At 44.4% G+C, this 22,081-nt stretch overlaps 1 protein-coding gene and 1 pseudogene across 1 annotated transcript in view; one reads left to right on the top strand and one right to left on the bottom strand.

The window, feature by feature from the left end:
* Window positions 1-22,081, bottom strand: part of LOC126233827 (heparan sulfate glucosamine 3-O-sulfotransferase 5) — a gene marked incomplete at its 5' end in the record, with an annotated part of 135,353 nt that overhangs the window by 92,994 nt on the left and 20,278 nt on the right. Inside the window, one exon of the mRNA XM_049942887.1 lies at window positions 17,519-17,721. Within this exon, the coding sequence (XP_049798844.1) occupies window positions 17,519-17,721 (203 nt within the window). The remainder of the gene's footprint in view (window positions 1-17,518; window positions 17,722-22,081) is intronic.
* Window positions 5,735-5,853, top strand: LOC126210394 (5S ribosomal RNA; annotated as a pseudogene).

The following is a 22,081-nucleotide window of genomic DNA, read 5'->3' as shown; positions in this document are numbered from 1 at the left end:
TCGAACGTGCTATTTTGAAAATAAATAGGATGCCTCTTGACTCTTCCAAATAAAACAAGGAAACTGTTGTCAATGTATCACTATCAAGCCAGTCTAAACTCATAAATCACTGTGACGATCGCAGAGTCTAATCATAATACTTCGAGAACCACAAATATTAAACATAATTTCACTACATTTATTTCCGTTTTTTTAGGTTCAAACCCACGTTCCCCGAGGAAAAGTTTTAACTTAAATCATTTTCACTTAAATGAAATTCCCACTTATAATTAATATTTGTTGACTACTAGACTATGTCTAATTGTATCGTGATAATTCGGCCATTTCCGCCCGTATTGCTAAACGTGATCTAATTCTTCTTCGCGAGTTCATTGTCACTAAATGAAATCGTCTTTTAAGGTTCAGCTGTTGCCAGCAAGTTAGCTACAGTTGCCAACCAGTTCCAGTCATTGGACAGTTAATGCTAAGTGTTGAAGTATTACTCAAAGTGGTAACCAAAGTGTCTATCTATCGAGAGGCAGAACTTAGAAACTCTCTAACTGCAGCCCAAACTGCGTTTCAGTTATATCAGTTTGTCATCATCAACTGTGTCAGATAATATAGGTTCAAAAGTCTTACATCAGCGGCACTCCATCTCAACAAAGCAAAAGCTGAGAGTATATTTTAGTGTGTATTACTTTAATAAATAATTATTCTTGTTTCTCGTGTGTTGCCTTATTTGTTTTAAATGTATGCAGTGTCCTAAGAGGAATGCTCGCTAATGAGGAATATCACTGGAATGCTCATTTGAAGCAAGAAATTTTATATCGACGTATTCCCTGTTCCAAATGATTTCCGAGGTAGAACACATTTAATGAACATTTGTTATTAGATTACTGGTGTGCATTTACGTGTCTTACACTAACTGCTGGATTGGTCGTGGTGGTAAAAGCAACCAAAATCGCCAAGCCTTACGAAATTTGTTGTTTGTTTATGGCATCGGACGAAGTGCGAGGTGTAGAAACAAAAATGAATACGTGAAATGAACTGCTTGGTCACGTCATAGACGCTGTTGCCCTCATTAGAAAACGTGCAGTGGCACTCGAAGAAGAAGCATCACAGCACGTTCTCCCACGAATGCATAAGTGAACTGAAGGAACCAGTGAGACGCTCGAACATTTCTTACTAACTCTACAGCTGTGGTGTGACGTGTGCGGTAACGCTTAGACGTAAATGTGTTAAAACGTAGGAATTTTCAGTTGATACTTTGCAATGTTTACTAACTGTTGTATACGTGCATACACGTAAGCCTGGGATTGCACTGAACAATACAGAAAATAAATAACAATGTATATTAAAAATGTTCTATCTCAGAAACCATTAAGAACAAGGCATATATCCATTTGAAGTTTTTTGCTTTAAAGGAGCGTTCTTGTCCTATCTCCATACACAGACCATTCCTACTGGGACAGCCCGTATTATCCTGTGACATAACTGTGGTTAGCGTACAAGCAGGCCACTTTCTTACAATCACGAAGTTCTGTGGCTGGGAGTCGCTTCCTGCAATCCCAATGCTGACCATTTAAAGTTAGAGGTGAATACAGCACAAATTGGTGATGAGGAAAACACGCCATACATTGGCGACCAGGAAAAGTGCTGCTATCCGCCATTAACACACTCATGACGAGGAAAAGCTTAGCCAATTACATAAATTGGCAACGAGGAAACATCCTGCAACCGTACAATTACGTAATTTGGCGACAAATTCAGAACAGAAGTGGCACTGCCAACTTTACACTAACTGTCGAAAGAGGAAGCCCGTCATAAACTGGTGATGAATTTTCATGAGGTTGTAAGACAGGGTCTCTGCCATTACAACTGGCAAACACAAATTCTGGTCGAGAAAATGTGCAGTTTTATGCGGTGACACTTTCTTACTACGTGGCCTTTACTTTTCTGATTGTTTGAAACTGTATATGGTCTATTAATTCCGTTTCTTTTTCAAGAAGATTTCAAAGAATTTTGTGTACTTTCTTGTGTTGTATTTTTCAGACATGGCTCAGCTGGAACTGCTGCAGCCGATCATGTTCCTTTTACAACAACTCTCGACAATATAAGAGCTGCATGTTACACAGCCGGCCAAACTAGAAGCTAAGAAGCAGTATGGCCAGAAATCTGAAACATGAAGAGTGGCTGTATTATATATCCCTAATGGGACAACAATTCATCACACGTTAAGTACTAGGTGATGTAGACAACACAGATTTCCTTATTGCTAATCCTGGTCTTGACGTGTTCAATTTCGTTCAAAAGCTATATTGATTGACTCTGTCCTACTCAGAAATTACAGATAAATTACAGTCATATCTGGAGGCCCAAATACATGTTGCACTCACCAGGTATAAATTGTTTTAATGTTTCCAGAAACCGGATCAACGTTGTAAAGAGTGGATAACACTATTACAGGGCGTAACTAGAGAGTGTATTTTTCAGTGGGAAAACGACAAGTGTAGTAAGTCGTATACAGATTTCTCATCGGATATATGTTAATCACGCTCTGGCTAGACAGTAAATTAAAGTAAGACCTACATAGTTTAATGAATCCTTCTTTGAAATACGGGCTACGGTTAATTTGGACATGTGAATACACGGAGGTATCAGCAGACGCGATACGATGCGACAATGATAACACGTTTACGACACATTAGCAACAGGCGCAGATGGAGCTCAGTACAGCCACATCATGAAATTACAGAGCGTGTGAAGACCACAACGGAATCAAAATTCTGTGAACACCGTCACTAATGTTGAATTAAATTCTTGTACACGCTGTGGGATTTATTATAAGCTATACCAAAGTGATTCAGAATAAAATTTCAAATGCTGTTCACAACGGACATGTACAAAATAATAAACTTTCACTGTATAAGCATAATGTGAATACAACATTTTCAGTGAATGACAAGGTACTATCTGTAACTCTCCGGGTTACCAAAGTACCATTACAAGCTCAGATTGGTACGTGCGTACAGGAAAACAGAGGTAAGGAATAGTGAATGAGAAACAGTTACTGCATATAAAAGATAGTACGTCATGGGATTTATTCATATTGACGAAAAAGTTGCAGCAACTGTTGCAAACATATGTTAGCAAAATTTTCAAGCAAAAGTAGCATTCAAGATCAAAGGGCACACAACATGTTTAAGCTGACTGCTGTGCCCCAACTTTACAAAGCACGGAACATTCCCTTTCATTTAAAAAAAAATGGTTCAAATGGCTCTGAGCACTATGGGACTTAACATCTGAGGTCGTCAGTCCCATAGAACTTAGAACTACTTAAACCTAACTAACCTAAGGACATCACACACATCCATGCCCGAGGCAGGATTCGAACCTGCGACCGTAGCTGTCGCGCGGCTCCAGAATGAAGCGCCTTTCCGTTAAAGAACAGTCACACAGGAACCTCACCGCCTAGAAGAAATGGTATTACAGAATCCATAAGCAGAAGTCAGTGGGCAATGCCACATTACGGATCTGCGGAGATTTCAAAGCGACAGTAAATGCGCAGTCCATTATAGATTCTCATCCAATTTCAAAACCGAAAGAACTAATGTTAAAATTGCCCGCCCGGCTAGCCGCGCGATCTAACGCGCTGCTTCCCGAACGGGAAGGCGTGCCGGTCCCCAGCACGAATCCACCCAGCGGATTAGTGTCGAAGCCCGGTGTGCCGGCCAGTATTTGGATGGCTTTTAAGGGGGTGTTCTATCTGCCTCGACGAATGCTGGCTGGTTCCCCTTATTCCACGTCAGTTTCACTAAGTCGGCGATTGCTGTGCAAACAGTGTCTCCACAAACGCGTACACCGTAATTACTCTACGAAGCAAACATTTGGGGTTATACTCGTCTGGTGTGAGACGTTCCCAGAGGGGTCCACTGGGGGCCGAAACGCACAATAACCCTGGGTTCGGTGCGGGGCGGCAGAGGGTGGGTCGACTGCTGTGGCTTGTGTGGGATTGGGAACCACTTAGGGCTACGGCCGGGCGAAGCCTCTCCGTCGTTTCTAGGTTCCCGGTTCAGTACACAATACACGCACAAATACACAAAAATGGGCAAAGCCTGGCTTTAAGAAAGCCTGTTTACAAAGATACTGATATCCAAAACTTAAGGTAGAACGTAAGTTACGCATGATGTGTCACTGCAAAGTAACATAGCTTGCTGAAACATGGACCATACAAAGAAGTGATACAGTACAGAACGGTACAGCAGATAACTGAAAGTGAAGCCACCGTGACTCATGGTGGTTCTCTGGAGAGTACTAACAGCGGTACATCATGCTTACCAGCAATGAATTACAAACATCAGGTGAGTACTGGACGTTGATAGAATCAACGGGGAGAGTTGAAAATGTGTGCCCAACCGGGATTCGAACTCGGGATCTCGTGCTTATTAGGCAGGCGCTCTAACCCGGAAGCCAGCGAGGAGACAGAAATTAGCGCGGCTGCGTGGATTTATCCCAAGCACGCCCCCCGCCCCCTTTCGCCAGCAGACACACATTCTCAACTTACTCCCCATACTAAGAAAGTAGTGCTCGCTGCCCATTAATCTCAATGGTCGTGGCAAGGCCTATTCCCGCATGAGTTCGAGCGTATGTGTGCAACCGCACAGAAATGATCATTCGCCTGTGATCGCCGTAATTATACGTTTTCGGTGTCTGTTTTCTCGGACATGTCCGGGAAGGGGGGCCGCGCTAATGCCTGTTTCCTCGGTGGCTTAGGGGTCAGAGCGCCTGCCTAGTAAGCAGGAGATGTCTGGTTCGAACCCCGGTCGGGCACACATTTTCAACTCTCCTCGCTGATTCTATGAACGTCGCGTACACAGCTGATGTTTGTAATTCATGGAAATTCACGGCTGTCACGCTCCACCATGGTGTCTGTTAGCATTAATAATCACCATGCTTGCCACAACGTTGGTAACGAGTTCTTGTGATAGGGCGTTCCATTTCTCTACCAGAGCAGTTGACAGCCGCTGGCTGGTAGTTGGTGCATGTTGGCGTGCTGGAATATGTCCACCACACGCACCCCACACGTGCTCGATGGGATTTAAGTAGGGGGAACTGGCAGGAAAGTCTGTTCGCCGAATATACTCCCGTTCCAAGTCCTCCACCTGCGGTGCTTGACGCTTTCGACCATTGTCATCCATTAAAATGAAATCAGGGCGTAATGCATCCTCAAAAAGAAGCGCATGGGGAAAGACCACAGTGTCATGACAACGATGACAGGTGACTGTACCGTATTCAAAGATATGAGGATCAGTATACGCACACCGTAACACCTGAACCACAAAAACTATCATGTCACCAAGTTTAAAAAATATTTGTTAAGGGACAGACGGAAGTGGCGGGAGACTTTGATAGGAGTGCTGTAGTGCAAGTCATCTGCCGACCGATGTCCGTGCTGCTAGCGGCGCGTCTGAATGGATGCAGGAGTCGGCTGGCAGCATGTCCCGGTGACCGCATGGAGGCGGCGGGCCGTGGCCAGAGACGAACATCTGCTGCTTAGAAGCCAAGTCTCACCAGGCCCACAATCGATGTTCCTGCTCGGCATCTCCTAGTGAAGCAGTCTCTTCTATCGAGCCCCCCGGAAAGTCAGCTCTCTTTGTTAGCGTTCTGCAGAGCTATCTTCCTAGACATGACCTAGCACCCCATTGGCAGGCTTGTGTCGTTATTCTGCCCAATCAAATTATTGTTCAACATCCTCGTTAACGGCCTTGCCACAGTGGTAACACCGGTCCCCGTCAGATCACCGAAGTTAAGCGCTGTCGGGCTGGGCTAGCACTTGGATGGGTGACCGTCAAGGTCTGCCGAGCGCTGTTGGCGAATGGAGTGCACTCAGCCTTTGTGAGGCCAACTGAGGAGCTACTCGATTGAGAAGTGGCGGCTACAGTCACGTCTGGGGTATTGTCAGCACACCGCTGACCACATACCCCTCCATATCCCCATGAAGTGACGGCTATCAGCTGAGGATGATAAAACGGTTAGGCTGCACCGTTGGGCCTTCCGAGGCCTGTTCGGACGAAGTTATCAACTACACTACTGGCCATTAAAATTGCTACACCACGAAGATGACGTGCTACAGACGCGAAATTTAACCGACAGCAAGAAGATGCTGTGATATGCAAATGATTAGCTTTTCAGAGCATTCACACAAGGTTGGCGCAGGTGGTGACACCTACAACGTGCTGACATGAGGAAACTTTCCAACCGATTTCTCATACAAAAACACCAGCTGACCGGCGTTGTCTGGTGAAACGTTGTTGTGATGCCTCGTGTAAGGTGGAGAAATGCGTACCATCACGTTTCCGATTTTGATAAAGGTCGGATTGTAGCCTATCGCGATTGCGGTTTATCGTATCGCGACACTGCTGCTCGCGTTGGTCCAGATCCAGTGACTGTTAACAGAATATGGAATCGGTGGGTTCAGGAAGGTAATACGGAATGGCCTCGTATCACTAGCAGTCGAGATGACAGGCACCTTATACGCATGGCTGTAACGGATCGTGCAGCCACGTCTCGACCACTGAGTCAACAGATGGAGACGTTTGCAAGACAACAACCATCTGCACGAACAGCTCGACGACGCTTGCAGCAGCATGGACAATCAGCTGGGAGACCATGGCTGCGGTTACCCTTGACGCTGCATCACAGACAGACCTGGGTGCACGAATGGCAAAACGTCATTTTTTCGGATGAATCCAGGTTCTGTTTACAGCATCATGTTTACAGTATCCGTGTTTGGCGACCTCGCGCAGAACGCACATTGGAAGCGTGTATTCGTCACCGCCATACTGGCGTGTCACCCGGCGAGATGGTATGGGGTGCCATTGGTAACATGTCTCGATCACCTCTTGTTCGCATTGGCGGCACTTTGAACACTGGACATTACATTTCAGATGTGTTACGACCCGTGGCTCTACCCTTCATTCGATCCCTGCTAAACCCTACATTTCAGCACGATAATGCACGACCGCATGTTGAAGGTCCTGTACAGGCCCTTCTGGATACAGAAAGTGTTCGACTGCTGCCCTGGCCAGCACATTCTCCAGATCTCTCACCAATTGAAAACGTCTGGTCAATGGTGGCCGAGCAACTGGCTCGTCACAATATGCCAGTCACTACTCTTGATGAACTGTGGTATCGTGTTGAAGCTGCATGGACAGCTGTACCTGTACTCGCCATCTAAGCGTATCAAGGCCATTATTGCGGCCAGAGGTGGTTGTTCTGGGTACTGATTTCTCATGATCTATGCACCCAAATTGCTTGAAAATGTAATCACATGTCAGTTCTAGTATAATATATTTGTTCAATGAATACCCGTTTATCATCTGCATTTATTCTTGGTGTAGCAATTTCAATGGCCGGTAGTGTATTTCGTGTCGTCCATAATTCTCCCGGCAAAAGGACTACACACAAGCACCAGTATAGTTGTCCGCAAGCAGCGTATCGCCCATTAAGAAATTGCCGTCCAGTGATCTGTGGTCGTGTCCATTTGTCATCTCCGCTTTTTATTCGCAAACATCTGATTTTCTCTAGCTTGACAGTATGGGTGCGCCAACGCCCCGATAGCTCTCCTGACGTCCCGTATGTTATAGCCCTGGAGCATCTCTCGGCGTACGCCTCCACAGGGTGAAGGGTGTTTCCTGGCCCGGTCTCAGGCGGATATTGTGTCTGGGCGGCAGGCTGACGGTTTCGTCTGACCAATAAGTTACAAGATTCTTAAAAAGCTCGGTGGAGGTGCGAAGTGTCAATAGTGGGGTAGATACAAGTAAAACTATTAGAAGCCCGTAAAATTTTGTGTTTGCAGGAGACTGTTTAAGGTCAGATAGATTAATGTGGCAACAGAGAAGCGTTGCTGCAACGAGCAAGGAAGTCTAATAAGGAAGGTAATGAAACAAAAGGGCAGAGTGGTCGGCCAAATATTACGTCATGAATAGTTGCAGGTACATGTGGTCTTAGATATGGCAGAAGGGAAGAATCGTAGAGGCAGGACTAGATGTGAGTACATAAGGCAGATAGTTCACGATGTAGGACGCAGCAGTCGTGTTGAAAGGAAAGGGGTGGTTAGTGAATGATAGCAGTTACGCACAGAGTCAAACGAATTCTAGAGCTGTTGAGCGAAACACCAACCCCCGGCTCCAGACACTGCAGGAATCTCCGGACATCTGTCACGAAGGCAGGGGTGCCCTGTTGACCTGGAACACATCCTTTGTTTGCTATGTTTTGCATCTGTATCAAGTAGAAGAAGTAAACGTCACAGACTCTGTAAAACAAGAAGGGGAAACACGAATGAATGCTGCCGTAGTATACGGGCTGCTACTGAAGCGCACAAAACAAATCCGCTTTGTCCAATTTGCCAAAGGGTCTTGCGTGTTGAATATTTCCATTTTTGAATATTATTCGAGTTAAGATACTGGTCCATTTCAATACCTGTCATCATGCCTGACGTCAATATCAATGGCACCGCCTACAGATAGGTGAAGGAGCACAAAACTATTTTTTTTTTTTTTGTGCGATGTGTTAAGAAGAGTGAAAGAAATTTATGCATGCGCCTCAGGTTTATTTATTTACACGCGTGATTTCTTGGGCTCGTGGAAGTGGAAGGGGCACCTCACGTAACGAATCGATACATGCCTTTCACAATTCAACGGATGCGTAGCGCCGTGAAAATGTGTCACAGCATACAACAGCTCCTGCAGGTTCATTTCTGTTTGGACGTGCTCAGTTGGCGCCGTCTTACTCCTATTATGACCAAATAATAAAGTCTTTTAATAAGTTCGTCGTCATCGTCTAAGAGATGTTAGGTAATTAACTGCTGCGTCTCCACAAAGTTTATACCCATGGCCTCCGTTTTGAGTTGCCGTTCAGGAATTTCTATAATAGTTATTCAGTTCAAACGCTATTTCTATCCATTCTGTACTGAACTGCTTCCTTATTAACAGTATGATTTTTTCAACTCATTATTAACTCTTTAATTTTTCATTAAACCTCGTTTGGCTTATTTATCCAATTCTTGCTTCCATACAATAGTAAAGGTATCCCCATAGTTTTTATAAAATATGATTTTTTGAAATCTTTTCCAGTTTTATAGTTTATTGTTCTTCTTATTGTTCTACGCATTGCTCGATATTTGTGAGACTTTTCATCCACATTATTTTTATAAACAGTCCAGATATTCAGAACGTGTCATCTGTTCAAACATTTGAATGTTAATTGCCATCTTCAATGACATTAGATATTTACGTTGAACGGCCATAACCTTTTGCGTAATGAGATTTTAGGATAGTATTCTGTTCAACAAAGAAATTCGCCAAACAGCCGTGCAAATTGAGAAATTATTTTATTTTATTTTATTTTCGCTTCCGGTTTCGGCATTTCAGTATGCTATCTTCAGGCCCCTGCATATTAAAAATAGTGTACATGTAGTGTACTGTATATCAAGTTGCACCACAGCAGACTTAACAGAAAGTCACGGGTAATAATAAAAGTACTTAAAACCTAGAAAATGCAAGTAGCAGTATTAACACAAGTACCTGTGCACATACAGGACAATAAAATAAAATGGAATATGTGCACATGCTGGTTAGAACTGAAACTTTTAACATCACATAGTTATAAGAGAAAATTCTATCCCGCCAGGGTAGGCGAGAGCTGCTTCCTGGATTCGGGTAGGCACGCCGGCTCCGGATCGAATCTGCCCGGCGGATTAACGACGAGGGCCGGTCTGTCGGCCAGCCTGGATGTGGCTTTTAGGCGGTTTTCCACATCCCGCTAGGTGACTACCGGGCTTGCCCCCACGTTCCGCCTCAGCTACATTACTCGCAGACATTTGACAAACGTTCGCACTATTTCACGATTTACACTAGCCGCAGACAGCTGGGGTACACTACTTCCGTCCCGGGGTGTTTGGGGTGGCGGCAGGAAGGGCATCCAGCCACCCTCTGCAACTAACACTGCCAAATGAGTAGTAACACAGCCGACCCCGCATTGGCGCGGAATAAAGGCCCCAAGAAAGAAAGAAATTATAAGAGAAAATTATCTTTGTCCAAGTATTAAGTTCATTGCATTGAGAGGATATGGTCTATGAGCTTGAAACATTAAAAGTTACTGAATACAGCAGAAAACAATTTTTGATATCATTAATACAATCAACAGTGCTGTTTTTTGCAATACTCAAAGTAGGGTAGTCCATACTGAGCGCATGGGAAAGAGGCGGAGATTAGTCATGAATTAAAATAAATCTTCAATTACAGTTACCGTGAAATGCGCGACCGTGCTGATCATTGACTTCCGAGGGACTGTAGCGAACACCACACAACACAACATCACATCATAACACATCACATCACATCACACATCACAGAGCTTGCTGCGACTCTCATGTGTAATCGTTCATGTTCAGATGTTGTCTACAACTCGCTGTCTTCCTGTACGTAACTGGCTGTTGTGAAAAGACTTTAGTGCTTACAGAATCTAGAAATCGATTAGGGTATTACTAATTTAAGTCGAAGGTCTAAGACCTTTGCTTACTGTAAATCTTCGTTGTAAAGTTTGTTGGGATCACATCCAACTTTTGTTCTGAAACATAAAAAATCTTTCCAATTTAGTTTTTTTCTGTGCGTATCTTACGAATCTAAGGAGATGGGACCTGGATAAACCGACCAAACCAGAGGTTGTACAGAGTTTCAGGGAGAGCAAAAGGGAACAATTGACAGGTATGGGGGAAAGAAATACAGTAGAAGAAGAATGGGTAGCTCTGAGGGATGAAGTAGTGAAGGCAGCAGAGGATCAAGTAGGTAAAAGGACGAGGGCTAGTAGAAATCCTTGGGTAACAGAAGAAATATTGAATTTAATTGATGAAAGGAGAAAATATAAAAATGCAGTAAATGAAGCAGGCAAAAAGGAATACAAACGTCTCAAAAAATATATGAGGGGGACATGCGTGTTAAAGCGTCATGTGTTCGAATGTTACATGGGAAGCGAACCCATTAAAGCTACTGCTCCGTAGCGGCTCTCTATTTCTATTCCTAAAGAACTGTCCTCGCGTGCATATTGCCTCGGACGGTGCACAAGAGGCGCCAAGGCTATTCCGAAGTTCGACTTGGATGCAGGTGGTCGATCGCCGTCGCCGCAGGCAACCATATACACAGGTCGGCAGCACGGGTAGTAGATACGTCAGGCGGCACTTCAGCCTGTGATGTCCGTTTCGTCGCACTTAACGTGTTAAGCTTCCTACATTCCTTTGGGAGCAAACGTAAACTAACAGTTGTTATCATTTAACGATGTTCAGAGTACATGAAATGAATTTCAGAACATCACGACGAAACTGCTAATTAAATGAGTATCACACTTCAAGATGGCAGTAAAGTGGCGAAACTAGTAATGTGAATATCGTAATAATTAGTTGATTTTGACGTTATAAATTATTGTGTAAACATTTGTAAGATCGCATGATTTCGTTCAACAACTGATCATGTCTTATTAATACTGGAAACTTAAATTGACCGAGATAAGGAAATAATGGAAAGTCCTAAATTTAGAGGTATTGTGATGTGAACGACAGAACTATATCGCGTCCACTCATTGCGGTTTCACCACGGAACACATTTATAAGTGATCACCTAAATAGTACTAAATCAAATTCTTGTAGAATATAATTCGTATAAAATAATTTTAATATCTAAGCACGCAGTAGTTCACAACTGCAAATTATTCCACTCTATGAAATAGTTGGAAATCTCCTTACGTCTGCCTAGCACCTGACTTCCCACGTTTGTTCAGGAGACATTATTAACGTGCGTTCACGATACGTTATGAACTCGTAGGTATATTCCAGTGCAGAAATAGTGGGGGGAAAGTGGCGGTGAGTGTGATGTGTTGAAGGAGGTAACGTTGTGTTAGTGCTGTACGACACTGCACTATTTCTTTTTCAAAACCCCAACGTTTGAAATATGAACAATTCCTTGTTTAACTGATCGTATAGACAATAGAACGGTATCCTTTTTCAGAGAATGGTCTTGTAACTTCAGAATTAGAAGTTATCTAGAGACGGAAGGATTTCCGAATCGTCAGTAGCTCCATCTGTTCCTTTCAGTTCATAATTGTAAATGGCCTGCAAATAACGGTTTCAGAAACATGCAGACTCTTAACAACTGTCTGCACGCTACCTACGACTGACTACCTCTGAGGCTGCAAGATGCTTCTCAAGACTAAAAACTTTATAAATACGTTTTTAAGGGGCATTGTCATTTAGAATGGGTTGAGTTCATTAGTGATGATCTTGATAGAAAATAATGTGATTCAAACCGTATCTAATTTCATTGAAAATGTTGTTTGCTTCAAATAGAGATAGATGAATGGACTTAGTGCAAAAGAACTGCGCACAGATGTGTATCTTCGTCGTTTAAAGATGATAGTGACCGATTTCCGTTTAATTCATTCGATTAGTGTTTGGTATTATATCGCTGTGTATTTCGTAAGGAGATTTTCAAAACTATTCGTGAGTGACCAATTATTGGATGGTTTTTATCAACGAAGACCAACCTCTGCAACCGGGGTCGTATACGCATGCCTGTGCGGTCGCGCTAAATCCAGAGGTAGTCGGTTCGAGTTCTGGTGGTGGAAGAAATATTTTACTGCTAGTGTTTAGCCGGCAAGGGAAGTAAAGATGATGGCATTAACGTCCTAGTCACCAGACTTTGCTCCAATATCCTGAGTAAGATTGCAAACCTCTCTGCGATCAGTTGAGAATTTATTATCGCTAGTGGTTGGCCAGCAAGGGGAGAAAGGATGTTGGCGTAACCTTCCTAGTCAGCAGACTTAGTTCTGATATCCTGGATTACAATATACTCCTCTCCGCTATCAGTTGAGAATGCGAGTGTTCAGCCATCAAGGGGAATAAAGGTAGTGGCTTAAACTTCCTAGTCATCAGATTTTGGATCACTATTCTAGGTTACAATAAAAACTTCTCTGCAATGACTGAGAAATTTTATGGCTTGTGTTTAGTTGCCAAGGAGAGTAACGGTGGTGTGTAAACGTATTAGTAACCAGATTTCGCTCCAATATCCAGTGTTATGTTACAAACCTCTCCGCAATGACGCGAGAATTTTTTATCGCTAGTGTTTGGCCGGCAGTGGAAGTAAAGATGACGGCGCATACTTCTTAGTGACCAGACTTTGCTCCAATATCCTGTGTTACATTACAAACCTCTCCACAAACAGATGAAGATTTCGTATAGCTTGTGTTTGACTACCTTTGGGAGTGAAAATGGTGGCGTCATACATAAACTTCCAAGTCACGAGACTTCACTCCAATATCCTGGTTTACATTACATACCTCTCAGCAATGAGTTGAGAAATTTTATTGCTAGTGTTTGGCTGGCAATGGAGCAAACGAGTTGGCGTAACGTTCCTACTCACCTGACTTTGCTGCACTGTCCTTGGTTACATTACAAACCTTTTCGCAAGAAGATGAGTGATATGAGATAGCTAACAGTGATCAGTCCGTCAGCTGGGGACGTTATGTCAGACCGTCTCTTACGTGCAGTTAAACGGGTGTAGGCTATGTGACAACACCGTCTTTCCTACATCCATAACACCGTAGCACCAACTTGAACAAGCACTAAATACAGTCATTCACATGGCACTAGTTCACACCCGTTGCTCAATGACGCGTCTGAGGATGCCAGCAGAAAACCCTGCCCAGGACGGCAATGCGAGGTTCTGCCCCCAACGCTCGTTTTCTGAGTGTGGGAGTGACATTTACAAGAGCAAAATTCTTCAGTAACTTTTGGTAAACAGCATGATAAACGACGCAAAATACAGGTTGTGAACACAGGCGAGGTCCTTGATATAGTTTCACAGTCGATCGGACACACAACAACAAAGTCTCTGAACTAACGAAAATTAGTATCATGTAAATTCCATTTTTGTATACATTAAACCTACTTACGAGAACAGTACAGATTGCTGATTGCCTGCTGATTCCATTGATACTATACAATCGTTCAGTTTAATTAATTACCTCAAATTTCCCTAACATGAACTGGAACTAAAGACCATGGTAGGAGATTAGGTTTTGTTGCGACCAGACCATTTATTTCTTTAAAAAATTACATCACATATGAACAAGGGAGGCCGTTGTACAGTATTCATGTTCAATTAAACCCTATTTTTTTTTCAGAATAACATTTATTCAGCAGATACCGAAAGACAAAAGACCATGTTTTACCCCCACAACTGTAATCCAAACGCATCAGATGAATTAATGTTACTAAGATATAAATCAGAAAATTAAATACTACGTAACTTTATGAATTTTATGCACTCGAAAAATATAAAGGCAGTTTTGGTATCAGTACGAATATTCCTTTAAGATGAGAAATTTTATACATAAAGTCTCAATCCTTTTAAAGTTCTTAAAAATTCCACTTATTTTCGAAGATGGGAGACAGGTTTCAGAATATTATAGTGGACTCAAGTCTGGTTGCTACGTCACTAATATGCGTTCAACCCAATTTAATATGCAGCTGATAACCTCTTTTAAATTAATACTGTGATAAATGAAAATAAATCTAAACAGCTTAATCCTATCATTAAATACTATTTTAGACTTCGTTTTGTGACGTGATATCCCTCCAACTGGTGCATAGTGCGATGTCTTTCAATACATTTTGGATAGATACAGACTGAACTAATGTTGTTGCAAGTCATATTTTAATTTTTGTGAATGCTAAGAAAATGTAATCTGGCAACCGCGTGAGAATGGGTACGTTACCCGTCACGAGAGACTTCTATGGTTGTTTACAAAATAAATACTGGGCTACGAATACATGTTCCCATTTATCAATATTTACATCGAACACAAATAGGAACCTCTACAGCACAAGTGAGCTTCAAGACTAGAGACATGAAATTGACCTCAGACATCAAATTCACCACATTCCATTATCCTCTCCTGTGGCAACCTCTTCATCTCACACTTACACAAAGTGTTGAATGTTGGTTCGATATAGTCCTCTGTTCTACCCTACAGTTTTTCTCCTATACCGCTTTCTTCTGTACCACGAAGGCTAGTCCTTGATGTTTTAACACAAGTCCTATCTTTCTGTCCCCTTTTTCCTGTTTCCCATATATTCCTTTCTTCGACAGTTCCACGGACTACTTCCACATTTCGTATTTTATTAGTCCATCTAATTTTAAACATTCTTCTATAGCAGCACATCACGAACGCTTCGATTCTCTTCTTTTTCGGTTTTCTCACCGTGATAATTCAACTCCATATAATGCTCTGCTGGAGACGTACATTCTCAGAGATATCTTTCTTAAAAAAGGCCAATGTTTGATACTAGTAGTATTCTCTTGCCCAGGAAAGTCCTCTACGCCTGCGCTATTTTACTCTCATGTCCTCCTTGCGTTGTCCGTCATACATAAATTTTCTTCCAAGGTAGCAGAATTACTTTATTGCGTTTACCTCATAGTTTTGACGTCAAAGTTCTGCTACTCCTCATTCATTTCTTCTTTCTTCTGTTTACTGGCAATGCATATACTGTACTCAGTAGACTGTTCATTGTTTTCAGTAAGTCTTCTAATTCTTGAATGAGATTTTCACTCTGCAGCGGAGTGTGCGCTGATATGAAACTTCCTGGCAGATTAAAACTGTGTGCCCGACCGAGACTCGAACTCGGGACCTTTGCCTTTCGCGGGCAAGTGCTCTACCAACTGAGCCACCGAAGCACGACTCACGGCCGGTACTCACAGCTTTACTTCTGCCAGTACCTCGTCTCCTACCTTCCAAACTTTACAGAAGCTCTCCTGCGAACCTTGCAGAACTAGCACTCCTGAAAGAAAGGATATTGCGGAGACATGGCTTAGCCACAGCCTGGGGGATGTTTCCAGAATGAGATTTTCACTCTGCAGCGGAGTGTGCGCTGATATGGAAACATCCTCCAGGCTGTGGCTAAGCCATGTCTCCGCAATATCCTTTCTTTCAGGAGTGCTAGTTCTGCAAGGCTCGCAGGAGAGCTTCTGTAAAGTTTGGAAGGTAGGAGACGAGGTACTGGCAGAAATAAAGCTGTGAGTACCGGCCGTGAGTCGTGCTTCGGTGGCTCAGTTGGTAGAGCACTTGCCCGCGAAAGGCAAAGGTCCCGAGTTCGAGTCTCGGTCGGGCACACAGTTTTAATCTGCCAGGAAGTTTCTTCTAACTCTTTCTTGCTTTCACTGAGAATGACAGTGTCACCAGGGAATATTATCATCTATCCTTTCACCCTGAATAATAATCACACTCCAGAACCTCTTTTTTATTTTCGTCATTGCTTTTTCGATGTACAAATTGAACGGCAGTGGGAGACTGAGTCAGTGCCTTACACCTTTCTAGCCCGAGAACTTCGTTGTTGGTCTTCCACTTTACTTGTTCTTTCTTGGTTCTCATACATGTTGTTTATTACCCATCTTATAGCTTACACCTACGTTCTTGAGAATTTCGAGCGCCTTGCTTCACTTTACGCTATGAAACGTTTTCTCTTGGGGGCAAATGAAATGAACATGTCCTGATTTTTCTTAAACCTTGCTTCTACAGAGCGAGGTGGTGCAGAGGATAGCACACTGGACTCGCATTCGAGAGGACGAAGGTTCAATCCCGCGTCCGGCCATCCTGATTCAAAGTTTTCCGTTATTTTCCTAAATCGCTCCAGGCAAATGCCGGGGTGGTTCCTTTGAAAGGGCACGGCCGACTTCCTTCCCCTTCCTTCCCTAATCCGATGAGGCTGATGACCTCGCTGTCTGGTCTCCTCCCACAAAACAACCCAACCGTGCTTCTATTATCAAGCGCTACGTCACAACTGCCTCTCTGTGGTGCCATTACCTTTTCTAAAGTCAAACTGATCGTCATCTAACATATCTTTTGCATTCCACTGTACATTATTTTTGCCAGCAGCTTGGATGCACAAGATATTAGGCTGATTGTGCGATAAATCTTGCAATTATCTGTCGGGATTATGGGGATGATACTTTTTCCGAACGTCTGATGTTACGTCCCCAGTCTCATTGATTCTACCCGCCAGCTAGAAGTGTCGTTTGTTTACCACTTTCCGCAACGACCTCGGAAATTCCGAAGGTGTGTAATCTATCCCTTCCGCCCTATCAGATGGCACGCCTTCCAAAATTCTGACACCAGTACTGGATCACGTATGTCTCCTGTATCAACTCCCATTTCTTCTTCAGTCACTTCATCGGACGTTTCCTCCTCCTCATAGAGACCTTCGACGTACTGCCTCTACCCGCCTGCGGTCTCCCTCGCGTTTAGTAGTGGAATTCCCGTTGGACTGTACAGTACTGTTGCTATATTTAATGCGGGTTCAGATTTTCTTTCTGTCCCTCGCAAGCACAGGTAAGGCCACAGGGCACCATATGGACCCTGGTACCTGAATCGAACATGCAGAATGGCTCGCGCGCTGCAAGGCGACTGGGAGAGGCGACGGACGGAGACTCACCTCGGGCGTGACGAAGTAGCTGGGGCTCTTCTCGATGGTGATCTGGCCGCGGAACGAGTGCGGCATCTTGCGGCGGTACCAGTCCAGGCCGCGCCGGTAGTTGTCGTCGCGGTCGAAGAAGTGCACCTCGCCGGCCGCCTTCTGCACGCGCGGGTGCAACGCCAGCATCTCGAGCAGCGCGCGCGTCCCGCACTTGCGCACGCCTGCGGGCAGACGCAGGAGGGCCGAGCTGTAGCACTCATCCACTGCTCCCACACACTGTAGCGCTTCCACTGCATAAAATTAAATGAGATCAAGGTGACCGTTCCATTTTATTTGAAAACATCGATGTAGATAGCCTTTCTGTTGCGATTCATTACTACTAGGGTCACTCCAAAAGAAATGCACACTATTTTTGTAAAAATACAATTTTCATTCTGCATGTGTGAAAGTTTTACACTGTGTAGATACATCTTTCCCGCTTGTTTTCAAACTTAGTTCTACCTGTTCCCGTGAGTAGCGCCGTCTTCAAAACGGCTGCTACACTTGACGCTCGTCAGAAGCAACGTGCTGTCATAGAATTCCTGTTGGCTCAAATGGCTCTGAGCACCATGGGACTCAACTGCTGTGGTCATTAGTCCCCTAGAACTTAGAACTACTTAAACCTAACTAACCTAAGGACATCACAAACATCCATGCCCGAGGCAGGATTCGAACCTGCGACCGTATAATTCCTGTGCTGTGAAAACGAGACAGTGGGAAATATCCACAAGAGGTTGAAAAAGGTGTATGGACATGCTGCTGTCAATCGCAGTACAGTTAGTCGGTGGGCTAGCAGATTAGGTGATGAAAGCGGGCACGGCAATATTGAGGATTGTCCTCGCAGCGGCAGGCCTCGTACTGCACACACTCCAGACAATGGGCAGAGAGTTAACGAATTGGTGACTGCTGACAGACGCATCACAGTGAACGAATTGTCACGCTACGTTGGGATAGAGGAAGGAATTGTTTGCAGAATACTGAAAGTGTTGGCGTTAAATAAGGTTTGTACCAGGTGGGTTCCCAGGATGTTGACAGCGACTCACAAAGAAATAAGATAAACGGTATGCAGCGAGCTTTTGGAACAGTACGAGAATGGTGGGAGCGCTCCATGTGACTATCATCTCTTTGGGAAACTGAAAGACTCTCTTCGTGGAACAAGGTTTGAAGATGATGACTCCCTTGTGCACGCTGCCAAACAGTGGCTCCAACAGGTTGGTCCAGAATTTTACAGTGCGGGTATACAGGCGCTGGTTCCAAGATGGCGTAAGGCAGTTGAGATGGATGGAAATTATGTGGAGAAGCGAAAATATTGTTCCTAGAGGATGTATCTACACACTAAAAAACTTTCAGACATGTAGAATAAAATATGGATTTAAAAAAAAAGTAGTGTGCATTTCTTTTGGAGTGACCGTCGTATCTGCAAATACGCTAACACTATAAGTTATCCCTTACATGAAGTTCAATATGCAGGGCTCTGTTTGAAAAAATTGCCAAGAGTAAATGCTAGCAGTCTGCAACTGAAGAGTGTAAACCAAAAACCTGCTAAGTGTCAGAAATGTAGCACAGGATTTATTCTTTTAAATTTTAATATTAAATTTAGTCCACACTAAATTGAAAGACATTTGTGGGTAGATTGTTATACACTTCCGGAAAAAAAAAATAGTACACCCTTTTACAGATTTTCAACCCACTTAAGATTTACGTTGCAATAGTGCAGATGGAGTACATGAAATGAATACATTTACACAATAGCACATGCGGTTCGGAGGTACCAGGTATCGACCAACGCTTAAACACCCATATTAGTACGTAGTGCATTACCCACGGGCGGCAATGCCGAAGCTGACTCTAGCGTCCAGCCAATCGTACACATCGCGAATACCGTCCTGGGATGCGTTATTCCACGCCTGCTCGACCTGTTCATGTAGTTCTGTAAGAATTGTCGGTTGAGGAGTCGCATGAGTCACTTCTCGCGCCATCACATTCCACAGGTGCTTTATTAGAGACATGTCCAGCTATATACTCATATGGATTTGGTGTCCGTTCTTTCGGACATGTCCGAAAGAACAGACACCAATGATGACCTGTAGCCGTCTAGAACGAAATTATAATTATATATTAATACATTCAGCTGCTGACGGGCGTTGATATATCGACGGGAACAGGTGAAAATGTGTGCCCCGACCGGCACTCGAACCCGGGATCTCCTGCTTACATGGCAGACGTTCTATCCATCTGGGCCACCGAAAGAACAGACACCACGTAAATTTAAGTATATAGTTCTGGCAATACTTGACCATGACCTCCTTCTTCTCTGCGGATGCACACATATTACCCGAACTCTTACAGGACTTGGTAAGAATGTCTTCCACGAGTAACGAGTGTGTTGTGTAGGAACACTACGAATGTAGTGTGTGGACATACAAGGTGAGAATGTGGGTCTCGCAGGAGTCGTGCGCGGGATATTCCCTGCAGTCGCACTATCCTCTGTGCCCTCGGTGCCTCAGATGGATAGAGCGTCTGCCATGTATGCAGGAGGTCCCGGGTTCGAGTCCCGGTCGGGGCACAAATTTTCATCTGTCCCCGTTGATATACACTACTGGCCATTAAAATTGCTACACCACGAAGATGACGTGCTACAGACGCGAAATTTAACCGACAAGAAGAAGATGCTGTGATATGCAAATGATTAGATTTTCAGAGCATTTACACAAGGTTGGCGCCGGTGGCGACACCTACAACGTGCTGACACGAGGAAAGTTTCCAACCGATTTCTCATACACAAACAGCAGTTGACCGGCGTTGCCTGGTGAAACGTTGTTGTGATGCCTCGTGTAAGGAGGATAAATGCCTACCGTCACGTTTCCGACTTTGATAATGGTCGGATTATAGCCTATCACGATTGCGGTTTATCGCATCGCGACATTGCTGCTAGCGTTGGTCGAGATCCAATGACTGTTAGCAGAATATGGAATCGGTGGGTTCAGGAGGGTAATACGGAACGCCGTGCAGGATACCAACCGCCTCGTATCACTAGCAGTCGAGATGACAGTCATCTTATCCGCATGGCTGTAACGGATCGTGCAGCCACGTCTCGATCCCCGAGTCAACAAATGGGGACGTTTGCAAGACAACAACCATCTGCACGAACAGCTCGACGACGCTTGCAGCAGCATGGACTATCAGCTTGGAGACCATGGCTGCGGTTACCCTTGACGCTGCATCACAGACAGGAGCGCCTGCGATGGTGTTCTCAACGACGAACCTGGATGCACGAATGGCAAAACGTCATTTTTCGGATGAATCCAGGTTCTGCTTACAGCATCATGATGGCCGCGTCCGTGTTTGACGACATCGCGGTGAACGCACATTGGAAGCCGTAGTGGCGTATCACCCAGCGTGATGGTATGGGGTGCCATTGGTTACACGTCTCGGTCATCTCTTGTTCGCAGTGAAGTCGCCTTGAACAGTGGACGTTACATTTCAGATGTGTTACTACCCGAGGCTCTAACCTTCATTCGATCTCTGCGAAACCCTACATTTCAGCAGGATAGTGCACGACCGCATGTAGCAAGTCCTGTGGGGGCCTTTTTGGATACAGAAAATATTGGACTTCTGCCCCGGCCAGCACATTCTCCAGTTTCTCACCAATTGAAAACGTCTGGTCAATGGTGGCCGAGTAACTGGCTCGTCACAATACGCCAGTCACTACTCTTGATGAACTGTGGTATCGTGTTGTAGCTGAGGGGCAGCTGTACCTGTACACGCCATCGAAGCTCTGTTTGACTCAATGCCCAGGCGTATCAAGGCCGTTATTACGGCCAGAGGTGGTTGTTCTGGGTACTGATTTCTCAGGATCTACTGCGTGAAAATGTAATCACATGTCAGTTCTAGTATAATATATTTGTCCAATGAATGCCCGTTTATCATCTGCGTTTCTTCTTGGTGTACCAATTTTAATGGCCAGTAGTGTGTATCAACGTCCGTCAGCAGCTGAAGGCATTAATATATAATTCTAAAGTTCAGCTATCGTGCTGGTCTTGTAGAGCGCGTTGAGTTTCAGGGGCAGTGTGTGGGCGAGGATTATCCTCTGAGAAAACCCTTTCTGTTGCGACGGAAAAGGAACCAACCGCTGACTGGTGCCCCCTTCACAAGCACCAAACGTGAACGAGAGTTGTAGCTTATTGCACCCCAGCCCATAAGGCCTGCGGCGAGGCCAGTGCATGGTGGACGAATGCACAGCGCTCATCAGGTCTATGTCGTAAGCGCAAATGATCATCACTTGCGTACAGGCTGAATACGTTTCATCTGCTTTCGTCGATGAAGACTGGGGCGCGCCATTGCATCCTATGACGGCACTAGTCGGGCCGTGTAATTCGAAGCAGTGGGATAAGTGGAAAACGAGTAAGAGGCTTGCGTGCCCGCAGTCCCACTGTTACTAAGCGGTTCGCAACAGTTCGTGTTGACACGTCTGGGCTCACAAGCCCTATTATTTGTGCTCCTGTATCTGTACCATCTACCTCTACTGTCCTTACAATACGA

This window comes from Schistocerca nitens, chromosome 1, assembly GCF_023898315.1.
Source record: "Schistocerca nitens isolate TAMUIC-IGC-003100 chromosome 1, iqSchNite1.1, whole genome shotgun sequence".
Taxonomy (NCBI): domain Eukaryota; kingdom Metazoa; phylum Arthropoda; class Insecta; order Orthoptera; family Acrididae; genus Schistocerca; species Schistocerca nitens.
Note: the sequence above shows the minus strand (reverse complement) of the source record. Positions and strands in the feature narration are given on the sequence as shown.